Source organism: Melozone crissalis, unplaced genomic scaffold (genome assembly GCF_028551555.1).
Source record: "Melozone crissalis strain CALT ecotype California unplaced genomic scaffold, PUWL_Pcris_2 ptg000042l_1, whole genome shotgun sequence".
Taxonomy (NCBI): domain Eukaryota; kingdom Metazoa; phylum Chordata; class Aves; order Passeriformes; family Passerellidae; genus Melozone; species Melozone crissalis.
In genome coordinates, this window is record NW_026535820.1 from 54,398,156 (window position 1) to 54,421,886 (window position 23,731).

At 35.1% G+C, this 23,731-nt stretch overlaps 1 protein-coding gene across 2 annotated transcripts in view; it reads left to right on the forward strand.

The window, feature by feature from the left end:
- The window catches only part of EXOC2 (exocyst complex component 2), a 125,346-nt gene that overhangs the window by 47,435 nt on the left and 54,180 nt on the right, over positions 1-23,731 (forward strand). For both annotated transcript variants that reach the window (XM_054284963.1, XM_054284964.1), the window contains exons 8-13: positions 3,032-3,177; positions 3,275-3,356; positions 3,859-3,961; positions 6,956-7,074; positions 18,607-18,732; positions 21,891-22,015. In XM_054284963.1, coding sequence (XP_054140938.1) covers positions 3,032-3,177; positions 3,275-3,356; positions 3,859-3,961; positions 6,956-7,074; positions 18,607-18,732; positions 21,891-22,015 — 701 coding nt within the window. The remainder of the gene's footprint in view (positions 1-3,031; positions 3,178-3,274; positions 3,357-3,858; positions 3,962-6,955; positions 7,075-18,606; positions 18,733-21,890; positions 22,016-23,731) is intronic.

Here is a 23,731-nt window from a genome sequence, read left to right on the forward strand (position 1 = left end):
GCACAAAGAAAGCAGGGGGTTTTGTGAACAGCTCTAGTCCTTTTTAGTCGGGATTCCTTGATGCTCACAATAAAGATGTACTTTGAACATTGTTATTCCCTCATTTTGATGGCTGAAATGAAAAAAATCAAACTGCCAAAAAATTTTAAAATCACCAAAAAACACCACATAAAGCCTCACACCTCTATATAAAGACTGTAGCGTGTGTCTGTGTGCAGAATATTGGTACATCTAGGTAGGAGAAAAGAAGCATTTGTTGAAATTTTCCAGTGCAATCCTCAGTGCTCTGTATTTAAGCCATGTCATGCTCCAAGCACAGATTCCTTGGAGAGTACTTACCCTTGTATTAAATCATATAAGAGATTTTAAATAAAAAAGCAAAAACTTAGGTCTGTGTTATTTTCCTATAGACACTTATATAAGACAAATTTACCTATAATATATAATTACTGTTTCATTTGATAAATGGTGGCTGAACTCTCTATGTAGACAATGCAAGCTGTCTTTTTCAAGCTGGAATGGTAGAGGAACTTGTGCCAGACACTTCAGAATGGTTTGAAGTTTGGCTCTGCTATGAAAAGAATTGGCTGCTTTTCCTCATGATACTTTGCAAGTCATGATGGGTGGGAGGCAGGGAAGTAGGAATACAAGGATTTAAAAAGAGTAAATAATATTATGCAAAGTAGTTTAGGATCAAAGCTTTGTTTCTTGCCTGACCATTGAAAAGCTTCCATAATCCATGAGTAGCAGGGACTGCTTTCAAAGATGACTTTAATTCTTTAGTTGAATTGTGCATTTTATGGACTGTAGGTGCATGTTTTGAGAGACAAGCTCTGTTGTGTGAGCTTGGTTACAAACCCTTAAAAATTAGCATGTTTTCCACAGCATCTGAATGCATGTTAAGAGAGTTCCAAATTCGTGAATTAAAGTGGCTTGTTGTAGTGAAAGAACAGTTTGGTGTTTTAGCTGGAATTATAGATGTTATAATAAGTATATATGTAACAAATATACAATAAGTATAGATGTAACAAGATGTTAAATTTATTTTATTAAAAACATACAGTGCCTTATAATTAATTTAATGAAGAATGTATATTAAAGGAAGTAAATCAAATTCCTTTATGTAGGGTTTTTGTCAGGCTCTAAGACAGACAACTGTTAAATAACTAGAGATTTATTTTGAAGTAAAAAAATTCATGCACTGTAGATGAATCATCCATTTTGAAAACATAATTAGTCCATATAAGAACTGAAACTTTATCCATGGATGGTTCATCAGTAATCAAGAGATAAAGATTGTTATTGTAGAAAGAATTTGGAGGGATGAAGAGGGAAGAAATGTTACGATATTTTAATTCTAAGATAGACCTGTTTTGCATGAAGTATTGAATTTTATGAATACATTATTAAGTAATTTGATATATTTCAATTTCTTATAAAACAGGAAAAAAAATAGAATCATATTCTATTAATCAAAAATACTCTAAAAAAAATAGAATCATTTACCTGAATTGAGGATTTCATAAAGAGTTGAAAATAGAATTCTCTGTGGTCTTCCTGCAGCTGTCAATTACCTTTTAAAAAAGGTTTGCATTAAATAAAAAAAAAAAAAAACAAAAAACAAACCAAAAAAAAAACCACTTTGTGAATATAACTTTAATTCCCAGGTAAAGCACATTGCTTCTGGAGTGTTAAAAGAATGCACAAGAAACATATGAATTCAAACAAACAAAATGTTATTTACTAGAAAGATTTACAAAACAATCATTTCTTATAACCTTGAGAAAAATCATACTTTAACAGTGATCTGTATTTAAATGTGCAGCTAACTGTTTTCATTGTGCATTTCTTCTTAATGGATTAAAGTATTCTATTCCTGAATAGTATGTGGTGGAAATAGATGTCCTGACAAAACTTTTTTTACATCAAGGCTTCAAAATTCCAACAAAGTTTAAACATTATTTAGATATAACAATTATTTTACAAAGACTACTTTTAACATGAGCAGGCCACCCACAGTGTTGACTAGAGAAAATGGCATGCAAGCCACCCAGTGAGACTGATGTAATTTTTTTCATCTTTGCTTAAAGTATAGTCACTAGACCAGATAATGTAGAAACTTCTACACGCAATGAAAAAAAGGCTAAAGCGGTTCCCCCTTTTTTGTTTTGTTTTGGTTAATTAAAAGTAAGTCATAAGTTGAAAAATGCTAATATTCATATGTAGTGTAATTCTTCTCTACTATAAATGAAATTTTATTATTTTGTGTTACGAAACAATCTTTATTAGAAAATAGAAGGCTTTTTAGTTTAGGATAGCAAAGGTTTTAGGACGATATTTAATGTATTTATTGAAGAGTGTTTGTAGATAGTATAGACTTAAATACATGAAATTGTTGATTAAGGCTTCATCCTGTGTGTGATGAGAGTTTAAATGCAATGTGAAGACAATTTGTATTCATTCTGTTACAGTGACCAGCTAGTTAGACTTTTTTAGTCATGACGTTGTCTTTGTCTTGACCATCGGTACTTTTAAGTGGGTCAAATATTGTTAGTAATTTTTAAAACTTGACTTTAAAACATTAAAAACTTTTTTGCAAAACCCAGTGATAACTTTAGAAGCTCTGACATTAATTACCAAAATGTAATTATACTTATTTTAAATGTAAAGCTTTCTATGACTTTTTCTATATCCTGAGATGCATAATTTGATTGTAAAATGTACATCTGGAGCCAAAGCAAACTGTAAAATATCTGCAGCAAAGCTAAGCATTTGAAATAGGAAAGAGTGATTGTTTTTAATCGCACAGGGGTCTTACCACATTAAAATGCTAAGTGGTTCACTTTGAAATAGAATTTCAGCAGTTGTAAAATTTTAACACAGTTGAACAAAAAAGTATGAAAATCAGCAGTAATTACTCATTTGCTCTAAAAACACCTTGAATAACTCATTAAAATGAAGAAAATCTGTTTGTGATTTCAACTGATTACTTACTCTACTTTTTCTTACTGTCACCCTTTTTTTGAAATAGGAGCCAGTAACACAGCAGATACCTTATTTCAAGAAGTGCTGGGTCGCAAGGACAAAGCTGATTCAACAAGAAACGCGCTTAATGTTCTTCAACGCTTTAAATTTCTTTTCAATCTTCCCTTAAACATTGAAAGAAATATCCAGAAGGTATAATGCTTTAAAAATAATTTTCTGTTTGCTGAAAGTAGCCTTTTGACATTGGTCTTTTTCTTAACAAATGTAAATGCTTGATTTTGTTTTTAAGGGCGATTATGATGTGGTTATTAATGACTACGAAAAAGCCAAGTCCCTCTTCGGAAAGACAGAGGTTCAAGTGTTCAAAAAATGTAAGATGCAGAGTCTGTTATTTAATGGTTTTGGGGTTTTTTAGCTTTAAGGCTAAAAAGCACATAGGAAACCAAAGAGCTTTTTGTGCTTTTGATACAGATTTTCATCCATACAAATTATGGATTTATAGGAGCCAGTTACTCTAAGCAACGTATCTGGCAAGTTTTCTGTGTGAGGTACATACTACAAAATGTGGAATCATGGCCAATTTTATTTATTTATTTAGGCTTGGTATTACTGGACATAAAAAAAGATTACAGCAATTAAAATGTGACTTTGAGTATCTTTCTCACGTATTGTTGAAAAGACTTGAAAGTCTAATTCTCTGGTTTTGTAAAACTGTCGTGTATAATATGTTCATATGTGGCTTGTTATAAAATGATTTATATTGATCTCCACATTAGCTCCAGAAATGTCAGATACCCTAGGAAACTAATGTAATTTTCAGTTCATGACACTGCTTAAGGACACATTGGATTTATTCCTGCTCCCTACTCCTAGATTATGCTGAAGTTGAAACCAGAATTGAAGCTTTACGAGAACTTTTGTTGGATAAGCTGCTTGAAACTCCATCAACATTGCATGATCAGAAACGTTATATAAGGTAATCATTTGCCTAGTGGCTTCATCAGACATATGGTGTTTAATGTGTATTTAAATGTTTCCTAAATAGGGTAGTGACTAGTTTTACTATGGTTTAAATACTGATTTTAAAGATGTGAGTACTTTGAGACTTCATGATTATATAAATAATGGCAATAGAATGGTACTGGATTGTTTATTGAAGGACTGAAAACCAGTTCTTGAATGAGAACAATTTAATGCAGCATAATTGAGATTTGAATTTGATTTTTTAAATTTAGAAGGCATGTTGAGATTTTGTTGCATTCTCTAAACCCACATATTGCAAGTTGTGTTTGAAATGACCAGTCCTAGTCTGCATACCTCAAAATAGATTCCTTATTAACTTGTCTTATGCTTCAGTTTGACTTGACATTGAAATGGAATCATCCTGAGTCAGATGACAGGGAGGCTTTAATGCAGACTGTTCTGTTGTTTGAAAGTGATATTGGCTCTTTTATTGCTCAGCCTTAACAATGAAGTTCCTTTGTATTTCGTGAACATGAACCAGTTTCCCAGTTTTCATTAACATTTACAGATTATCTATTTTTCACAAAACTGATGTCTGTTGTAGGGCTGCTGAGATGAGCTGATGATTCAACTTTTCAGTTGTTGGTGCCAAACTTTAGAGTGCTCTGGAACATTTGATGGCTTTATTTAGAAAGCTTTTGAGATTTGGGTGCTGCCAGGGCATCCTGGTGTGTCTTGACAATCTCAGTGTTTTTATCAGTTATCGTAAAAAAACCAGACCAAATGTGCTGTGCAGGAAGCATTTGTAAAATTCAGACACCTACACAAGGTCTTGAGCGTTGTGTGTGTACAGGCCCAAGTGTGGTATTGGTGTCTTAGGTCCCTTTGCATCATGTGAGTTTATGACTACAGTGACCTGTGTGAATTTATGCAGAGCGCTTCTCATTCTTCTGGATGCTCTGTAAACATTGCCTGTTCATTGGAATTCGTTTTTAAGATCAATAGTTCAGCATTTTATGTCTGTGAAGGTGGCACTGGCCATTCCTTTTCTCTGTGACACTTGAAAACTTTAAAGAGCAGCTGTTTAACCTAAGCCAGGTGTTAGGACCTTTTCTAAGGGTTCTTTGAAACACTTATAGTTTATAGTATATGTACAACTTATAGTTGTACATGCGCTTGATTCTGATTTTCCGTTTCTTGTGGGGTTTTTTTTGGTTGGTTGTGTTTTATTGATTCTTGCTTGAGTTTTTGGAGTTGGTTGTTTTGGTTGATTATTTTTAAGGTGTTTTCATTTCCAGCCACTTACCTTGAACTATTGAATCTTTAAAAATACTCCAGCCTATGTAAAAGCATTTGTTAATGTAACAAAATGTATTCTGCATGTAGAAGTATAATAAGGCAGAGCAGGGAGTGCATGAATGTGGAATGATTCAGTTCTAATGAATCAAGAGAATCCCAGCTGACAAAATTGTTAAATTGGTTTCACTATTCTAAGTATACATGGGTATATAAGTGTAAATTTTCTGAATGCAAGGTATGAAGTAGATTTTCTTCAGGGGACTTCAGCAAAAATGAAACTAACAAAATCCAAATTGTAAAATAGTTTGCATAAATCCTGCCCTTTTTATGAGGGTTTTTTCTTCCTTGATACACTTTTTTTGTATTTCTCTGAAGTTGAAGGCTGACCAAGACCTAAAAAACTACCTACTGTGGTTTTCTACTTTAGATGTTTAATGTTTATAAATGGGCTTCAATTCATATTTTCCTCTCATTGTATTAGAGTATTCACACTGGTAATTATTTTATACTGTTCAGAAATAGTTTACCATAGCCCTTAGCATCCAAGTAGATGTACGTATTTCAAGACCAGTGGTAATACTTTTTTTAGTTTTGTGCCTAAGACTAAAGTCCCCTGTAACACTGAAAAGGACTTGAGCTCATAATTTATAAATATCACCCTGTCAAAATGGTTAGTTGTATAATTTTCTCATCCATCCAACCAGTCCTACTTTGACAGTTTATTTTTTCTTCAAATGCTGCAGACTTTCGTCAAAGAAGACAGAATTCAACATAGTCCTAATTAACATTAGGTATTATTGTAGTAAAACAGTTTTTGTGAGGGAGTGAACATTCCCTGCGCTGCTTAAGATAATTTATCAGTATAGTTCACCTTAAGCATCTTGGCTTTTTTTAATCTGTCCTGAGTCTCATTCATGCAAAATATAAGAGTGCCTCAAACAGTAGAGCAGCCAGCACTTTTTGAAAATACTCTTTTAGAAGTCCTGTTGTCAGATAGTCTTGAATGCCATACATGAGACACATTCTTTTTGTGTTCTTTTCGAAATCACAACAGCTGGCTTCTAATGCTCCTCTCTCCCTAAAGACAAACAGTATTTTGCTTCTGCAATTTAGAAGCCACAATCCTTTTTGTTATCTCCCTCACTTCTTTTTTTTCAGACTGTGCGTGGACTAAAAACCACCAGCCCAAAATAAGTGAAGAGCCCAGGAGCTTGATTTACATATGTTTGTGCATGCATGTGCTAAAATTAATGAGCTGCCAGAAATTAATTCCTTCTGTAATTACTTGTTAAAATTACATGATGATACAATCATATAATATCAATTGGAAGAAAAATACTATATTTTATATACTTGAGATGCCATCACTATTTGCCCTCAAATCTGGAGCACTAAACTGCAACCTTGCAGATTAAGAGTTTGGTTTCCTGCATACTCTACTAGAGACATAACTGGAAATGCATATTAATATGATATTAAAGAGTTTTTTATCTATAAATTTTTTGGTGGAATTTTTCCTTACTAATTGAAGAAGGGCAAATGCAAAACTTCTGTTTGCAGTGGATGTGAGCATATCTTAATACATATTCTTGAATTTTTAAAATTATGTAAAAAAAGTACAAGTATTTCTTAGTACATGCTTAGTCTGTTTTAATGAGGCCTTCAGTGTGTCAAGTCAGAACTGTGATTTTTGGACTGGATTTTACAGATATCTTTCTGATCTTCATGCACCTGGGGACCCAGCTTGGCAGTGCATTGGTGCTCAACATCAGTGGATTCTGCAGCTCATGCACAACTGTAAGGAGAGCTATGTTAAAGAACAAAAAGGCAAGGATACATTTTTATTTTATCTTTATATATGGATATATGTATATATATACACATTGACATGTAGGAATTTGTCATTGCCTTTTATTTGATTCTAGTGTTCAGAGGATATTTTAGGTTTTCCCCATCAATTTAGGTAGCTTTTTACAAAGCCAAATACTGACTTAATTTTTTTCTTTATTCTGTTATAAACACAAAACAGCAGTTGGAGTTTTCTTTTTGCTTAATTTATAACTTTTAAGCTCTATACATGGGAAAAGCATTCATTTTCAGTCATTTATCCATGGTTTACTGTTCTCTTGAAACATTTCTTTGCGGTCATATCAAGTTTGGATTGTTCTGTGAATCTGCTGGTTAGATTACTTTGTCACAAGATATTCCGTTAATATATGGATACCTGGGATATTGGGGCACAGTGGAATAATGCTTAATTCCTTGACATGTAGTGAATGATATTATGGAGTCCTCTTCTTCTTTGTGTGCAGTTTCAAAATTCAGATTGCACTGAATCTGCACAGACCTGGGAGCTGGACAAAAGGGATATTTAGGCAAAGTTGTTATTTAGACCGATATGAATACATAGTTATATTCTGTCTTTGACAACGTTGCTCCTCAAAGAAATGTTTAGGTATTGCTTGCAGGTGTTGCTGCAATTTAGCTACAAATTAACAAGATCTATCACAATGTATAAGTATGAAAAGCCTTCCAGCAGGTGGAAGGCTGCTGGCCTGACATTTCTAGTAGTAAAATCTGAAAACTGGATTTTCAAATTAGGACATAGAAGCAGTACCTTGTTTCTTAAGAAGTCTTACAGAGTTTGCTGCCAGTTCTGAAATGAATAGGCATATTGGAATCTGGCATCCCTTGGCTTACAGGTAACTCCCATGTTTAGTGTTAGTGCATGCATATCCCAAGCCAAATAAGGTTTCTTTTTTTTTTCTGAGAAACCACAACAGTTTTACTGAGTTGGAACTGCTGTAGAAATGTGCTGTAAATTTTCTGCAGAGGCTTTAACTCTCTCTTGCACACGTTGTGACATGAGATAAGGAGTTCACAGGATGCATCACTTGTGACAGCAATGTCAGTAAGTTTTAGCTTAAAAGTGTGCACAGACCATCGTTGTTCTACTACACAGTGTGAAGTGCTGTGGAGCCAGCTGGAATGCCACACTGTTTTCCAGGTATCTTGATCAAAATTTACAATGTTTCCAAACCCCATCTTCTTTCCTTGTCAAAAGCCCTCATGAGGCACTGCCACCAGCCTCACAACATCAAGAGCAAAACTCACTTGTGAAAACAGCCATGGTTAATAATTTGAAGCTTCTTTCTTCTTTCACTTAAAAAATTTTGTATGACCATTTTCCATTTTTTAGCAAGGCAAATAGATGCATGATGATACTTAGTGCTTGATATTTTTGTTTTAGTAGTCTCTGTAATTCTGCTATGCAGGCTCCAGTGAATGAGTGGAAAAAGTGTCAACATTCCTATATTTATTTTGAAAAATCTCTACATGTTTGGTATTTTTCTTGCAACAAAACTGCTTTCCTCAGCCATCATGTCAGAGGGGCCATTATGATACAGTTTTGTTTGACTCACAGAAGAGGGAAGTTAAATAACTTGAATGCCCAGCAAATGCACGTATCAATAGTTAATGTTTTGTGCATGTATGAAATAAATGCTAACAGCTCATTGAATGCCAATCATTTTTTTCCAGCCTTCTATGTGGTGTTCCATTGGTAATAGTTTTTTGTACAGATTTTAAAATACTCAAGAATCAATCCTAGCTGATTGAATTTCTCACTTAGTATCTAGTAGGACAAAGGAAAGTCACTGAGCATGATTTTAATTTTCCACAGATGTTTAATTTTGGCATGCACCAGGTAGGAGACAGAAAAAAGAGAATTCGGAAGGATTGGTTTTAACTGCCAAGTAGAACAATGCTGGTTGTGATCAGAGGCACGGCATGCATTTTAGTCTACTTTCATAGGTGTATGCTTTTCAAACAGGGAAGGTGTGGAGATTTGCTCAATTTGGTTATGCAAGACTGTGGGATCTAATCAGCTCAAACAAGTTAGAAATGTTATTTATAGGTTCATAAATTCCTAGGCCCTTTTTAAGATAAAATTATAATAAATTTTCAAGCATATAAGTCATCCACTTAACACATGCTTCAAAAAAAATATTTAGTTTTTTGTTTATCGAGCATTTGGGGGAGGAGATGGATCATAAGACTGGTATTCTTACGAAAAGAATAGGTTTCCATTGTTTCTAGCAAATGGCAGTTTTCATATTATGAATGCTGAAACAAGCAGACAGCAATTACAGTTCTACCTTGGGCATACCAGCCATTTCTGGCTATTCTTACCTGCGTTCTTTTGCCAACTGAATCTGTGGGTTCAAACTGATTGAGTCAAAACTTTTCGGCATAGTAAACTTAAACCTCAGTAGCAGATTGTATCTATTTTTACATTTCTGTGAAATTTTTCACCTTTCAGCTGAGCTTTTGCCAAAGTATTTTGCTACTATTTTATTAGTTTTGAAAGGAGAACTGTGCTCTGAGTCATTACACATGACTTTTTCTACTTTAAATAGGTTTTGAATTAGACAAAGTGTCTGCTTTTCTTACCTGGATATGGCTGGGGTTTTTTAAACCATTAGACATTCTGGACAGGATTTTTGCAGATGATTGTCAAACTGCAAATATTCTAAAAGATTTTACTTACTGGCCGTGATGTATTCAGGAAGGGAAGGCTTACACTGCAGTTATTTGTTAAACAAGCTAAAACACAATCCTAAGTAAATTCAAGAACTTACTCCAAATTTAGTCACTAGTACAAGTCAACACTGTATTACATGAGACAAAATTGTTCCAGTTGTCTCCACACAACAGGAAGGCTGACACATTAGTCATTACAACTGAAATAATTTCATTTTCTTATATAGAAATAGCATCTTCTCCTGTTGTCTGTAAGAGATTTTGCCTTATCCAGAACAATAATAATGGCAGTCAGGAAAAATCCCCAGTACTGACAAGAAGTCAGTCTAGTTTTCTACATCCTCTCTAGGGTCCTCACCTCACAATTGTGTTCTTGTTAATAACTTCCAAGGATCTCCAAATTGAAGGACAGGAGGGAGCTAATTTAGATGCCAAGGTATTGCAATGTGCTATCAGAACTTTGTGTATTAAAGATATATTTAAATACATGTTTGTTTTAGGTTGATAACGAGGTATGTATTTTTGATCTAAGTGTGAATCCTTCACTACTATCACAGATTTTTTTTAAAACAAACCTCTGAGCTTGTATATTACTAGAGATGAACTCCATTTTGTAAGAAATACTCAGCAATTGGAGTTATGTCCTAGATGTGCAAAGTATCATTTAATATCTTATCATGGTGCAGTTTCTGACACAACCTGAAAGAAGAAACCGTGGCAAGTTTACATGACTGTAATGATCCTGGAGTTCTTTCTCATATTTTATTTCAGGGGTCAGCAGAAATCTTGTGTGTTTCCAATACTGTCTGTTTCCAGTTAATCCAATTTGTGTTAGTATTATTTCCAAATACTGAGAGCATTTCCAGCTGTGCTAAGCTTTGTCAAATAATTGGCATTGTGATTTAAGTAGCTGACAACTGCCAACAGCAAATTGTTTAATTGAATATTTTCTTTGATTTTAATAGACATTGATCATCTATTACAATTTGATCATTAGTTAATTAGTTGCATTTATTTCAATGGGTACAAGTAGGATGGGGAATTCTCTCAAGTCCTGTGTATGAAGTACTTCACAGCAGCATTTTGGAGTGTATTATTTCCCTTGAGGAATAACTCTGTATGTGCATGGATGTAGTGTTTCCCCTCAGTCTAAACAACCCTGTTGGTTTGCTGATTAATCTTGCGTTATGTAGATTAATGTTTCATTATGTGCTAAAATATGACTGTTGTTACTCGCCCATCATTGCCTTTAGCCTATCTGTTTCTTGCTATAGCAGACCTTCCTCATTTATGAGGCAAAAAAAATGCAGGCATGGGATGTTTGTATTGTGAGAAACTGCTTGATTCCAAGCCCACATGTTTTAAGGAGTGAGTAGAAGTGCAGATAAGAGAGCAGATCACAATTCCTCCTGTGCAGAAGGATAAGTAGCCAGGACAGAGACCAAACAGCATTGCCAAAAGCATAGTGAGGCAGTACAGGGGATGCCAGAATCATTAAGCTCCCTTGCTCCCGTCTTTGTTGCATTCTCCTGCTTCTCTGATGGTCAGATTCTTTAATTAAAGGTGCAGCTGTAGATGTGGGACCCATGTGTAATTGGCTAGAGCTCTGGCTCTGCTTATATAGTAGTGCTTCTAAATATATGGATTTATTGCATTAAATAGAAAACTTAAAATGCTATCTGCCTTACTCATGGAATAGGCAGTTGTGCTCCTTTGTTGTTTTTGAAACTTTTGTTATGAAGTTCTCCTAAAGCATAGATTAATTAGTGTTATCTATCTAGTCATATCCCACTGTTCTGTCCACTGGGAGGACTTTGAGTAGGTCAAGCCAGGTTGCTGCTGTTGTTTAGTATGTAGATATGTTAAGGAGATGCATGAGACAGAAAAGAAATGGAAAAAGAGTGTTTTTTCAAGCCATTGAAAAATCATATGCTCACCCAAAAGTGTATTTATTAGATTTCTAGTAAGAAATATTTTAATAGTAAACTGATTTGTGCTGGTATTTTATGCCTTGTCTTGGCTAAAGCCCAAATTGCTGCTTTTGACATATGATCTTATGATTTGTAGACATCTAGGGACTTTCAGATCTGGTACCTGGATACTAAATGGTTTCCTTCAGTTAAGATTTTACGTATTTTTAAATTGCAACTATACTTGGCAATTTATAATTAAATCATAATTGTAATTTTTCACTACGGTTTATGCTTCCCAGATTTGTTGGAGTGCAGGAAACATGGAGAACATAATGACATAAGATGACATGAAAATAAATGTAAATAAATGAGGTTTAGTTTAAAATTTTCCTGAGGCACCGGGCAGATAGCCAAAAGGAGTTAAGCAATGGGATTCTTCATGCAAGTATAAGGGATAGAAGCTGTGGAGGTTAAGACTATTTTCTGTGTGGCCAGTGGTTATTTGCTTAGACTTTAATAGTGGCTTAGTAGGTTTCATGATCCTTTGAACTAAAATGGGTATGAACTGCCATCCAGTTATAATTAAACTAGCTGGAAAATCTTTAATTTCTTAACAGGTTGTTGCAAACTTTGTCAAGTCTCACTCCTACAAATTCTTATTAAAACCACTTTTGCCAATACCTTTGATGGTGATTTGAGTGACCTAAATCACTCATTTGTGATGCAAATCTTTGAGATTTCATGTAATATTATTGAAAATAAGCTACCTGTTAATAGCTAACCTGATTAGAAACTAAAGCTGTAAATGGAAACATTGACATGGTTGTAGTGTGATCTTCTTTCTGCCCTTTGATTTGCAAAATATATAATACACAACCCATTAAAGTTCCCAATGTAGACCTAGCTCTCCGAACAGGAGTATGATACTACAGTCTCTAATAGTACAGTCTTTGTGATTTTTTTTAATCATTATAATTTTTTTTTAGTTCTTGTTGCTGAAAAAAACCTATAATTTTTGCAGCATTGAGTATGATGCTCAGCTCTCCAAATATTGTAAAAAATTCTGCAGGGTTTTTCTGTGCCAGAGTAACAGCAGCTGTACTTGGTGTGAAAGAGAGAAATGGATGCCTTGACCATGTTGCTCTTTTTTTCTGTGCCACACTGAGATTCTATTCACCTTGCAATGAATGATCCATCTTTGTTAGATCAGACAGGCCGGCAAGGCTTGTGTCAAAAGGGCCTTTTCAATTTGTTATCCTAGCAGCTGGTTCTCTTCCATTGCCTTTGCTTACTGTACATCTGGAAGAAGAATTCTTGCAGCTGGGAGCCATTTCATGTCTAAACCACATCCCCTGTCCATAGCAGAAATACCCTTTTGACAGCAGATGTCAAGCAAACCCTTAATGGGTTATTAATTAAAAAAAAAAAAAGTGAGAATAGAAATTGATCAGTACAAAAATGGATAGCAGACTCATTTTCCTCCTTTACTACCTGTATTTGTAAGTTTCCTGTAATGTAGACATTTTAGTAGTATGCAGCATGTTCAGAAGTTCAGGGGGCATTCTTATTTTATGTGCTATTTTAATAATATTAAAGTACTGTAAAGAGAGTAACTATTGGGATTAAGAAGCAACACAGGTAGCTTAAAACCAAAATTTTACAGATTATTATGAATGAAGATAGAATGAAACTCTTCAGTGGCCAGAACTTTATCTTTGTGTCCGCTCCAGTCTTCAGTACTTTTTCAGGAGGAAAAGTGAGTTTTTCCAGAAGTGCTGATGATCTTAATGTCTGCTGGAGATAGTAAAATGAAGTAATCTTTATTTATCTGCTGAACTTGAATGCTTGGCTCTTGTTTCCTAATTTTTTGGTCTGAAGGGCTGACAATATGGAATATCCTTAGGCTGTGAAATACTTAGAACACCACTAGAATAGGCCCAGTTACCCTTTTTGTAGTAAACTGAAAAACAATTTCATTATAAACACATTTACAGTAATGAAGACTAGCCTTAAGATTTTTAAAAGCATTCATTTCTAAATATCTCCCAAAACCAATTTTTTCTATAAATTTTAATCTTCCATGCTCATCTCTTTTCTAGAAAAACAATCCATTTTCTTCTTGATCGCTATAAAATGTCAAGTGAGAAAGAAAAAGACCTTAAGAAAAAGAATAAAATTGCTATTCATCTGCTGAATAATAATAATAGTAAATATTATTCATCTGCTAAGCAGGTTAATTTTTCAGTAATTTCTGCTGCTTGCCTGATTTCCAGCCTAGCCAAATGGAAATTCTCACCACGGTGTCCTTGAAAGGAATCTTATCCTGGTTGTGTCGGTGCAGCTCCAGGCACTGTGTGTTTGGTCAACAAGCAACAGTGGGTGGTCAGGCTGTAGCACAGGACAAGGGCCCGCTGTGCACAGGAAAAAGTGTTCAAAGGTGTTTGAGGCTGGTGAGGAAGTCTGCCGCCCTTCAGAGAGCCAGGAGGCTGCAGATCAGCCTTCCTTGCTATTGTAGCCTGTGAGAAAATTCACTGTAAGATACATAATGGGTAGGAAAACAGAGTAGCTGTGTTCACCTGGTTGCACATCTTGTCGGGTCTTTTTTTGTTTTAATTATTCTTGCTCATATACGTCATGTATGTGTTGTATGTACATGTACATGTTGTATATGAGCAAGTCTGTGTAATGACTGCCATTTGACTTAACATGGAAAATCTCACTTAAAAATTACTTAATCTAAGATTGGTCACTTGTTAACAATTTTCTTTGTCCCTGAAGGAAGTACTGGCACAATATTAATCCCCTGATCACCAGTAGCTTTTGTAAAAATCTTTACTGGAAGTCATGTAATTGATACACTGGGCTGGCAGAATTGCAGAGTGGCTGAGGCTGGATTATCGAGAGAGGCAAGAGATCTGTGACTCCTTCAAGAAACCTCTGCCTACCAGACCTCAGAGGGGGGAAAAAACCCAGGCAGCTGTGGAGCAATGGATATTGCAGAACAATTTTTACACTCAGTTTGGTAATAATTTAGGAATATGAAGGTAAAACAGGTTTTAAAATTTTAAATCATTGACTGGTTTGCATATCATTGAAAAATTTATTTTAGGCAAATTTCTTTTCAGTTGTCTTTTTAATGGAGGTTGTAACACACTGCTTGCCAAGAGCTTGCAGGTAACAATCCAAAAAATGGTGTCGAAGTTTGTACTGTACTGGTTGTTTGATACTGTAGGAACCTATAGTATGATAAACCTTCAGTGCAGGTGGCTTTTGATTTACAGAGAGTTAGAGAAATAATATCAAAAAGAACTGTACTTTTACTGTGTTCTTTAGATTCTTATTTTGGTGAGATCTTACTGCACTAGAACAGAAGAGAAGTGAACAAAACCACTGAAACATTTTTATTTCACATAGCCTCTGAATGCACACCTTCAAAATATCAGTGCACAAAAAGTTGAAACCCACAAAAATCCTTTAAAAAAATAAAATTAAAGCAGCACTGAAGTCCTTAAAACTTCATATTTGATCTTTATATGATTATATAATTGTAAATGTAATAAGCCATTAATTATACTTCTGTTTCGTCATTACTGCTTGGTAGAAGAAGATAATCTTTTCCTATGTTTCCTTGGTTAAATATACACTTGGCACTGGAGTCTCTCACAGATAATGCTCCATGCAGATGCTGTATTTTGGAAAAAAGTACTTTTGTAGCTTCAAAGATGCAGTGTATTTTTTAAAAGTAAGGATCTACTGGGAATTTTTTTTCATGTTGTTTATACTTCTTGAAACCTGTTAGCACAGTAAAAAGTTACTTTCTCAAAACTTTGCATTGTTGCTGTCCTACATTCAGGATCTAGGAATGTAAAAATACACAAATCAAATACTGAGTGGGCAGTAAATTAGTATTTGGTTAGTTTATTTAGGTTTATAAATATTATAGTCTCCAGTCCATACTACTATTAATTCATTGTATTGCATTATGCTGCTAAATTTAAGCTGCTGGCTCCAGAGAGGGAACGACTTGGGATAGGAGAAAAATTGTTTGTAAGTTAGCTCTCACTGTTTTTTACAAGATTTATGTGTTAGTGTGCAGTCTTCATGCGCTATCTTCTGGTAGGGTGAGAGCAAGATCAGCTTTGCTAATGTAGTCCAGATGGTTATTAGTCCTGAGGGTATATGTACTGTTGTAGTTCCCTGCTGCTGTGTTATACTTGCTTGTAATGCTAGACAACCAATAAAGAAATTAGTTCATGTTAAACTTTCTTTTCCTGGTATGCCAGCAAACTGATGATGTGGTTTTTCTGGTGGAACAAGAGAGTATTTTTTACATGTTTTCTGTTACATGGTGAATATATAAACCATTCAGACTGCATGGGCTTAGTGCATCAGCACCAATACAGTTACCTCAAGCAAGTGTTTTTAATTGAGCTAATTCACATTAAGGTGTTTTAGTCAGTGTCTGTTTTTCTTAATTCTGAGGTTTAATTGGCACTGTCATATTTAGAGACCATCTGTTTACAAGGCATTCTTTATATTAACATGCTGTCTGAAATCTGAGAACTTAAATTGTATGCAGAGAGATCAGAGGAATTTTTTGTTGTATTTTTTGTGAAAATAATGCTGCTACACTCTTGCCAGTGTTTTTTTTTATTTTTTAATAAAATATGTTTTAAATAGCAATGCCTGTGACAATTTTGATTCAGCCTTCTTGACATACTTTCTTTTTTTTTTTTCAAATAAAATGCAAATATGTTCAATCTCACTCAAATGTTCCTGAAATCCCAGGAATTGTGTGAGACACTTAAATTTTTTCAGGGTTTTCTACAATTTTCTTTTCATTCGGTGTAGAATTTCTGTAAGATAATGAATATTTATATTTATTTTTTTAAATCTGAAGAGGAATTAATTTGTTTTGGTTTTACTTAATTCTGTAAGATGGCTGGATTGTTTCCCTGGATGCTGATTACTGCAGAGCTTTGGTTTTTTGCTTTTTCATTATTGTGCATTTTAAATTCTTTCAAAAGGGAAAATCTTTCCACAAATTCTTGTTCAAACTCTTGAACAAGATCTACATACTGTAGAACATACTGTAGATCTTGTCTGTGGTGACGGTGGATAATCCACCTAAATCACTGCAGCAGATTCTGTGTTGCTGAAAACTCATCAGTTTTAAAGCTGATAAAGATGAGCTGTGTTTAATAAGTGGTGTAGGAGTTATGCAGTGAACAGAATCATAGCACAGCCTGCAGGCAGGGAGGCTGAGTCAGTAAATACAGTGTGTCAATCACAATTGTGAGTGATGTAGCACATCGGATCTATTTACTTATGTGTCCTATACTATGAACTGTAAGATGATGAGTAGAAGAACTGACAGTTATTTTGGTAATGATAATGCTGCTGTGAAAGGCCATAGGAAATTTCTTTAAAAGCCTTTAAAGAATTATAAGAGAAAGAACTTCTTTCAAAATGAACTGAAACCCAATACTGTCACCTATTGGAAGTTTGTGATAAGTTTCACAATACTTTATATTGCTCTTTAAGCCCCAGCTGTTAAAAGGATTAGGTGTATCTTTTCTGCCATGCTGCTCTGACACTAAAATAAATGTGCTTTGAATAGTTTTTGCTTTGTGTTACTCCTGAATCTGAGTATTTCAGTGTTACAGCTGGTGGTCATCCTCTGTGACCTTGTTGTTATTTTAAGTGAATATAGGTATCAATGGAAAAGAGCAACAGTATAAACTCAGATGCTGAGAGTCTCACTACAAAATTCAGGATTAATTACCAGGGACGGTTTCATCTCAGTATTAGAAAATATTTTTTTGCCTTGAGAACAATCAATCACTGAAGTAAGCTTCCCAGTGACATTGTAAAGCTGCCATCACTGGAGGTTTTCAACAGTGAACTGGACAGAGTGCTAGATAATCTCACCCTGGCCCCCTTTCCCATGAAAGGTTGGACTAAATGGTCTTCTGAGGTCCTTTACAACCTAGGATGTTGTATAATTCTGGGAATTTTGATTGATTTTAAGTTTACTTGTTACAGCTCAGTTGAGCAATGCTGAAGTAATTTTTAATGACTACTTTCAGAAATGTCTCTATAAGGTGAAATGCATAAAGCAGCAATTTAGACTTTTAAAAAGTTATTGGCAGTGTCACAGTACATTAAAAAATTATCATAATCCTCTTATTTTTCTTATATGACTGTTTTTCAAAATGCATGTTAGACTCCAAGTATCTACCTCCATCAGATAAGACCTTTACTTAGACTTGTGAATAGGGACCTACATGTGGACAGGCACCCAAAGTAAAAAAAAAAAATGTTTGATACACTGGAAAATATTTTGTGGGTTTGTAGTTATGTATGAATAAGAACATTTACAAAGGAAACGTGCCATAAGTTCCTCTGATTCTGATGGATGGATTCTCTCTACCTGAACTTCTTAGAGGCAAAACAGCTAAGTAATAGTTGAACATTCTGTCTTTAACTGCTTCAGCTAGACACAAAAGAAACTTTTGCTGTTGAAAAGTGTGTTTAGGACATACACCAGAAAAAAAGCATAGGCAATGTCATTAATGGCATAAATACATTTTTTTCCATGGCTTTCAAGCAACTTGTTAATTTACCTGTTAGTTGTAGGGCATTAATTATAAACAGAGAAAGATACAGTTCAAAGAATGGCATTTTCCCCATGGTACTTGTGGTTTTGGCTTTGCTACAGGAGTCGGTAGTGGTGGTATTGAATAACATTGATACAGATGAACTGAGAGTCTAAATAAAGAATGTTTTTGGAAGATAACATTTGTATCACGGAATTAAATTAGAATTCCACATGCAGCATGCACATTCATGTCAGCTGATGTGCAAAATTATCCTAACTTTTGGGTTTTTCCCCTCTCCCCAGGCAGTGCATTGCTTCACAGCCCCATGCTGGACCTGGACAGTGATGTGCGTCCATCGCCCATCGGCCATCTCAGTCAAACTGCGTCACTGAAAAGGGGCAGCAGCTTTCAGTCTGCCCGTGATGATGGTAGGCATCTGTTCTATTTGAAAAAAAAAAGGTGCAGGCCCCACTGTCCACTCTGTGGTGTAGTCAAAAAGCCCAAACAAAAACCCACATACTGTGTGTTTGTTTTGAATTGTTACAAAATACAATTCTTTCTTCTTATATACCATTGTTGCTTACTGAAGAAGTCCTCCATGTTTTCTGCAAGCAAAGAGCAGTTCATAAAATTCAAGTTCAAGGTTTGCTTCTTAGAATGTAGCTAAAGTAGTAAAAGTATTTTTTTCTACAAGACCAGATCTTTTCTCCTGCATGCATGGCCACCTACTACCTACTACATTTTGCTTGTTATACCTTTTGTGTGTGTTTGCTAAGATGGTTCTCTTTGCAATTGCACCTTCTCTGTCTTCACATATCTGGCTCTCTGATTCTTTAAACCCAAAAAGGGAAACAAAATGTTTGACTAAGCTCAAGCAGTCTGTCTCTCCACAACCTGCTGAGGCCTTCTGTGTTTTGTCATCAATACCCTTGTCCAAACAACTTCTTCTCAGGAATCTTTCAGTGATGACATCACAGGAGACAGAAAACATGCTTTTCACAGAATAGATCATTCCTTACTGAAATAGCTGTCTTACTGTTGTTACCCTTGTCATTTCTCAGCCTAAAGCCTTGCATGGAGGTGATTAACAAGTGTTACAAAGCAAAACACTAAATTGCTGGTTGTTTTTGAATGCCATCCACTAACAATATGAATACCACACTTAATGTAGCAAGCAACACCCAAAATCCAGTTTATTTTTAAGTTGTTTGAATTCTTTTGCATGAGCAGGGATTTAATTGCATATACGACTGACAATTCCACTTCAGTTATTTTACTTTTAAAGTCTTACTTATAGATCTGTTACCTTTTAGAAACTGAAAAAGGTAAAATTTCAGTAAGTTTTGTATATTCTGTAGACACCCATTTATACCAAGATTCAAAGGAAAACTGGAGAATTGGAGCACTTTAATAATCCATCCCAATAATAGGTGCCTCTGACTTGAGTTCCTTGGTGCTTAGATGCACATGACCACTGATAACTCTGCCATGCTTGTTCTTTTCTGAGTGGAGAGACAAAGCAAACCTACAATTTAGGATGCCTGTGCAAGAGCTGCCATTCCAAATGTGCTGTGTTCTGTCTTCAGTTTGTTTGTGGATCTTTTTAGTCTTTGGTGAAATTAGGGAATGGCATCTCTGGGCTTTTTTTGTGATTTGGTGTGTTTGGAGCTTTTTTTTCTCCAATGTGTTTGACAGTGATTGTCCAAGACATTGATTAAATAAATTACTATGAACTCAAAACTGCAGTGTTCAAGTAACATTCAGCTCTTGCTTGAGCATATGTTCATGAGAATATGTAAACAATAGGCAATAGCTCTAGTTTCCTCTTTAGAATGGTATAGCAGAGATTATAATAAAATCAATGGAATAAGATATAGATTGGAGCTTTCTCTTGTAACAAAGTAAAAATATCCTGAATTTATGGCCATAAACTTTTGATATGATGTGCAGTAGCTTATTCAAATAGGTATCTGCTGTCTGCAGGCTTGGGACTAAGCCTGAAATATGCTTCCTCAAGGGGAAAATAATTTCAGAGATGAAGTAAATCTTGCCAGTATGTTGCCAGTTACCAATAGACATCCCTGGTTATAACCTTGGATTGATACTGGAGCTTTTGGCAAAGATTAAGTGGTTTCTCAAAAGAACTGAATTTTTTTCATTAGAAGTTGGGGTCTGTAGAAGTTCCAGAGCCTCTGCTGCTATAGCTCTGTTGACACAGCTTCCTGGCATTGTCACAGCTTGTTAATGAAACTTTTTCTGCCACTGAGTTTAGACCAGTTCTCTGGCAGTCATAACCAAGCTGGTGAAAGTATCTTATCTGTGTCCACACTAGGAGCTTTTCTAGTAGAGCTTTGATGTTTCCATGCCTCCTAAACAGATATACCACTCTCAGCATAGTTGCACTTGAGTTATGTCAGACCCTCTTTCCAAATATTGGACTTCCATTATGATTTTATTTTCAAATACTAATTCAAAATGCCTAAACTTTTTGGCCATAAGAAGAAATGGGTAGGGCAGATGTTCTATTCTCCAGTAAAGAAGTGGAGCAATACATCATCCACACCTCAAGAAATGGAAGCTGCTGAAGGCAAGCTGTACTTCAAGGAGATTCAAGACTGTCTACCAACACAATAAAACAGTGAGGCTCTGGTGAAGCCCACTAGTATGTAATGGGCTATTGGGCAGCTGGTTTTGCCTAACTCGTGAATTCCTGTTGTGTGTAGGCAACATTCTGTAGCAAAGTAGATATAAAAAGTGCTACTTCATGCAACATTTTTCTGTATTTCCACAGTGTTACATAGGCTGATATCATATTCTTAAATGTATCATTTGTACAAGACCTGAGTTTATACATAAAAAAAAAACACCACATCAACAAACGTGTCATTTTAAAGTGTTTTGTGGGCTTTGGTGATTTGTTTTGAGGTTTTTCAAAAAATATACGATTTCTTTGTCCATGTGTTCCAAGGCAGACTGTAGTTCCTGAACTGAAATACAAGTCTCTTATCTCTGTTGTGCTGATACCCTGTTTTGTTAAACCACTGTAATCATGATGGTTTCAATGGAGAACATAGATGATTATAGAAGAGTATTTCACGAAGTCTCCTTTATTTTCTGTGTTAATGACTACATCTGCCTCTGTTCAGCTTTCTCTTTACCCCCTTTCACCCATTGGAGGGGAAACTGAAAAAAGTCATCTGTTGCCAAGACTTCATTTGAAACTTTTATAATGTCTTGGTTACTTTGATGTTACCTTACATTTTAAAGTGTTTTGAAGACAGAAGACTGTCTGAATGGATTTTTAGGTGGGTTTTCTTAGATACTCCCACAAGGGGAGCTATTCTGTAGATACTGCCATAGTGCTGGCACCTTGTAAGCATACAAGAGGAGAAGAAAGAGCCTGTATGTGTACAGGTTGTGTACACGTGTTTGGACTAGGGTTTAAATTCTTTTATTTTTACTCCAAAGGTTTTATATATAGTGTATAGTCACTTGTGAAATACAGTGGAGCAACAAGCTAGTAGTACATTCTTGTTACTTTTTAAAATGTTAATGTTGCTTTTTCCATTCCCTCTCTCCCTTTTAGCTTGGCGATACAAAGCTCCTCAGCAAGTTGTATTTGTTGAAAAGTTGACAAAACTTGTTGTAAGTCAGCTGCCCAACTTCTGGAAGCTCTGGGTTTCCTACGTGAATGGAAGTTTATTCAGTGAGGTATGGATTCTTCTATATAAAGGGCTTAAAAGTAACAAAGGTCTATAATAATTATATTTGAAATATTTCACTGGTAGAAGTAATGACTTATTTTAGTAAGAGATTTTTCTTTTTAAAAGAACGTAAGCATACAGTGGAATTACCTTAAATTCAGACAGTGGGGATTGTGTGTGGCTGTGTCTGTGTTCCAGTTGCTGGACTCAATAATATCTGAGTACTTTCACCTCTTACTCATAGCTGGCCCTTCACTGGTGATCTGAAGAATTAACACATTGCATGAAAGGTAGAGATATGTAAAAAGCAGAGTCATACAGAAAAAATATTGCTTCCTTTCTTTGGAAAAGGAGTACTCATTTCTTGAGTTATAAGTATTTGGAAGTGAGGTTAGGTTCAAGATCAGAGATGCATAATAACCAAGGCACTTAGCAGAATTCACAGACACATTATAGGGAGTCTAGTCTGGAAGATTAGTCAGCTGCAGCTACCTGTGCTAGTACTCCTTCTTGCTCAGATGATCTGATTTTTCCTAATCATCCTGATTTGGAAGGGGAAAAGCAAAAGTGAGGATTTATGACACATGCTCTTTTTACATGCACACTTCTAACAGATTTTGAAAGAGTATCTCTCAAAATTAATTTTTTATAAATTAATTAATTTGTTGTATACTGTGTTCTGCTGTGTTTAAATTCTGAAGTCATCATGTCTATCTACTATTTTTTGCAGCTTTAGTATGAAAAACAAAAGCCTTTGAGAAAGAACATTTGGAAGCTTTTGTTCTTATTTTCCAAAGAATTAATTTCTCTATCTATTGCTGCTGTTTATAAATCAATATACTATTCTCATATGATGATACTAATAGATACTATAGCCCTTTACATGTTGAACACAATGTACAGAGCATTATAGCTTCAGTGACATAGATGCTAGGTGTGATCCTCATTTTACATTATAAAAATCAAAAGAAAGACATGACATATACATCTAATGTTCAGTGCAGGAAGTAAAACCAAGAATAAACCTTAGTACTGTTGACTTTCACAAAAATAATTTATTTCATGAGGGAAATGTCAACCTTTCTTTTTGACACCAGTACTATTGAAAATTAAACTTTACTAATTCACCTGTTAAGTTTACTGTGATTTTTTTTTCCTGTGTACAATGAAATAGAAAGCAGTTTCTAGAGAAATGAAGACTTGAACTGTAAACAAGGTTAAGGAGTCCTGCTCATGGACATGACTGCAAGTGGAAAATGTAGTGATCCTCTGTCTTGCCTGAACAAAACATTGTTTCAATATATTAAAAAAACAGAAGAGGTAGTTTTGTTGGTCTGTAAGGTACATATGTTCTTCTATGTCTGGGCCTAATTCTGAACTTCTGGGAAATGAATCCCCATAGATTTGATTTCTTCCACTCCTTTGATCCTTACAGAAGCCCAACAAGTTCTTGGGGAGATAGGAAGGAATCCATTCCTCCTGTGTGCTCTGCATGCCACAGTCAATTCAGGATGAATGCAAGGAGGGGGTGGTATAAGCTGGAAGACTTGTAGAGCACCTAAGAGTATCTGTCATCACAGTGCATCCAAGACTGAAAGTTTGTGTTTTGCTGTCAGAAACAGTACAAATTTTAGTTGTCCACGAAGAAAATTCTTTTACCGTGTTGCATGGTATATATCATCATTCAGGAAGCAAGGCAATTGCTGCTTTTTTTTAAGAAACA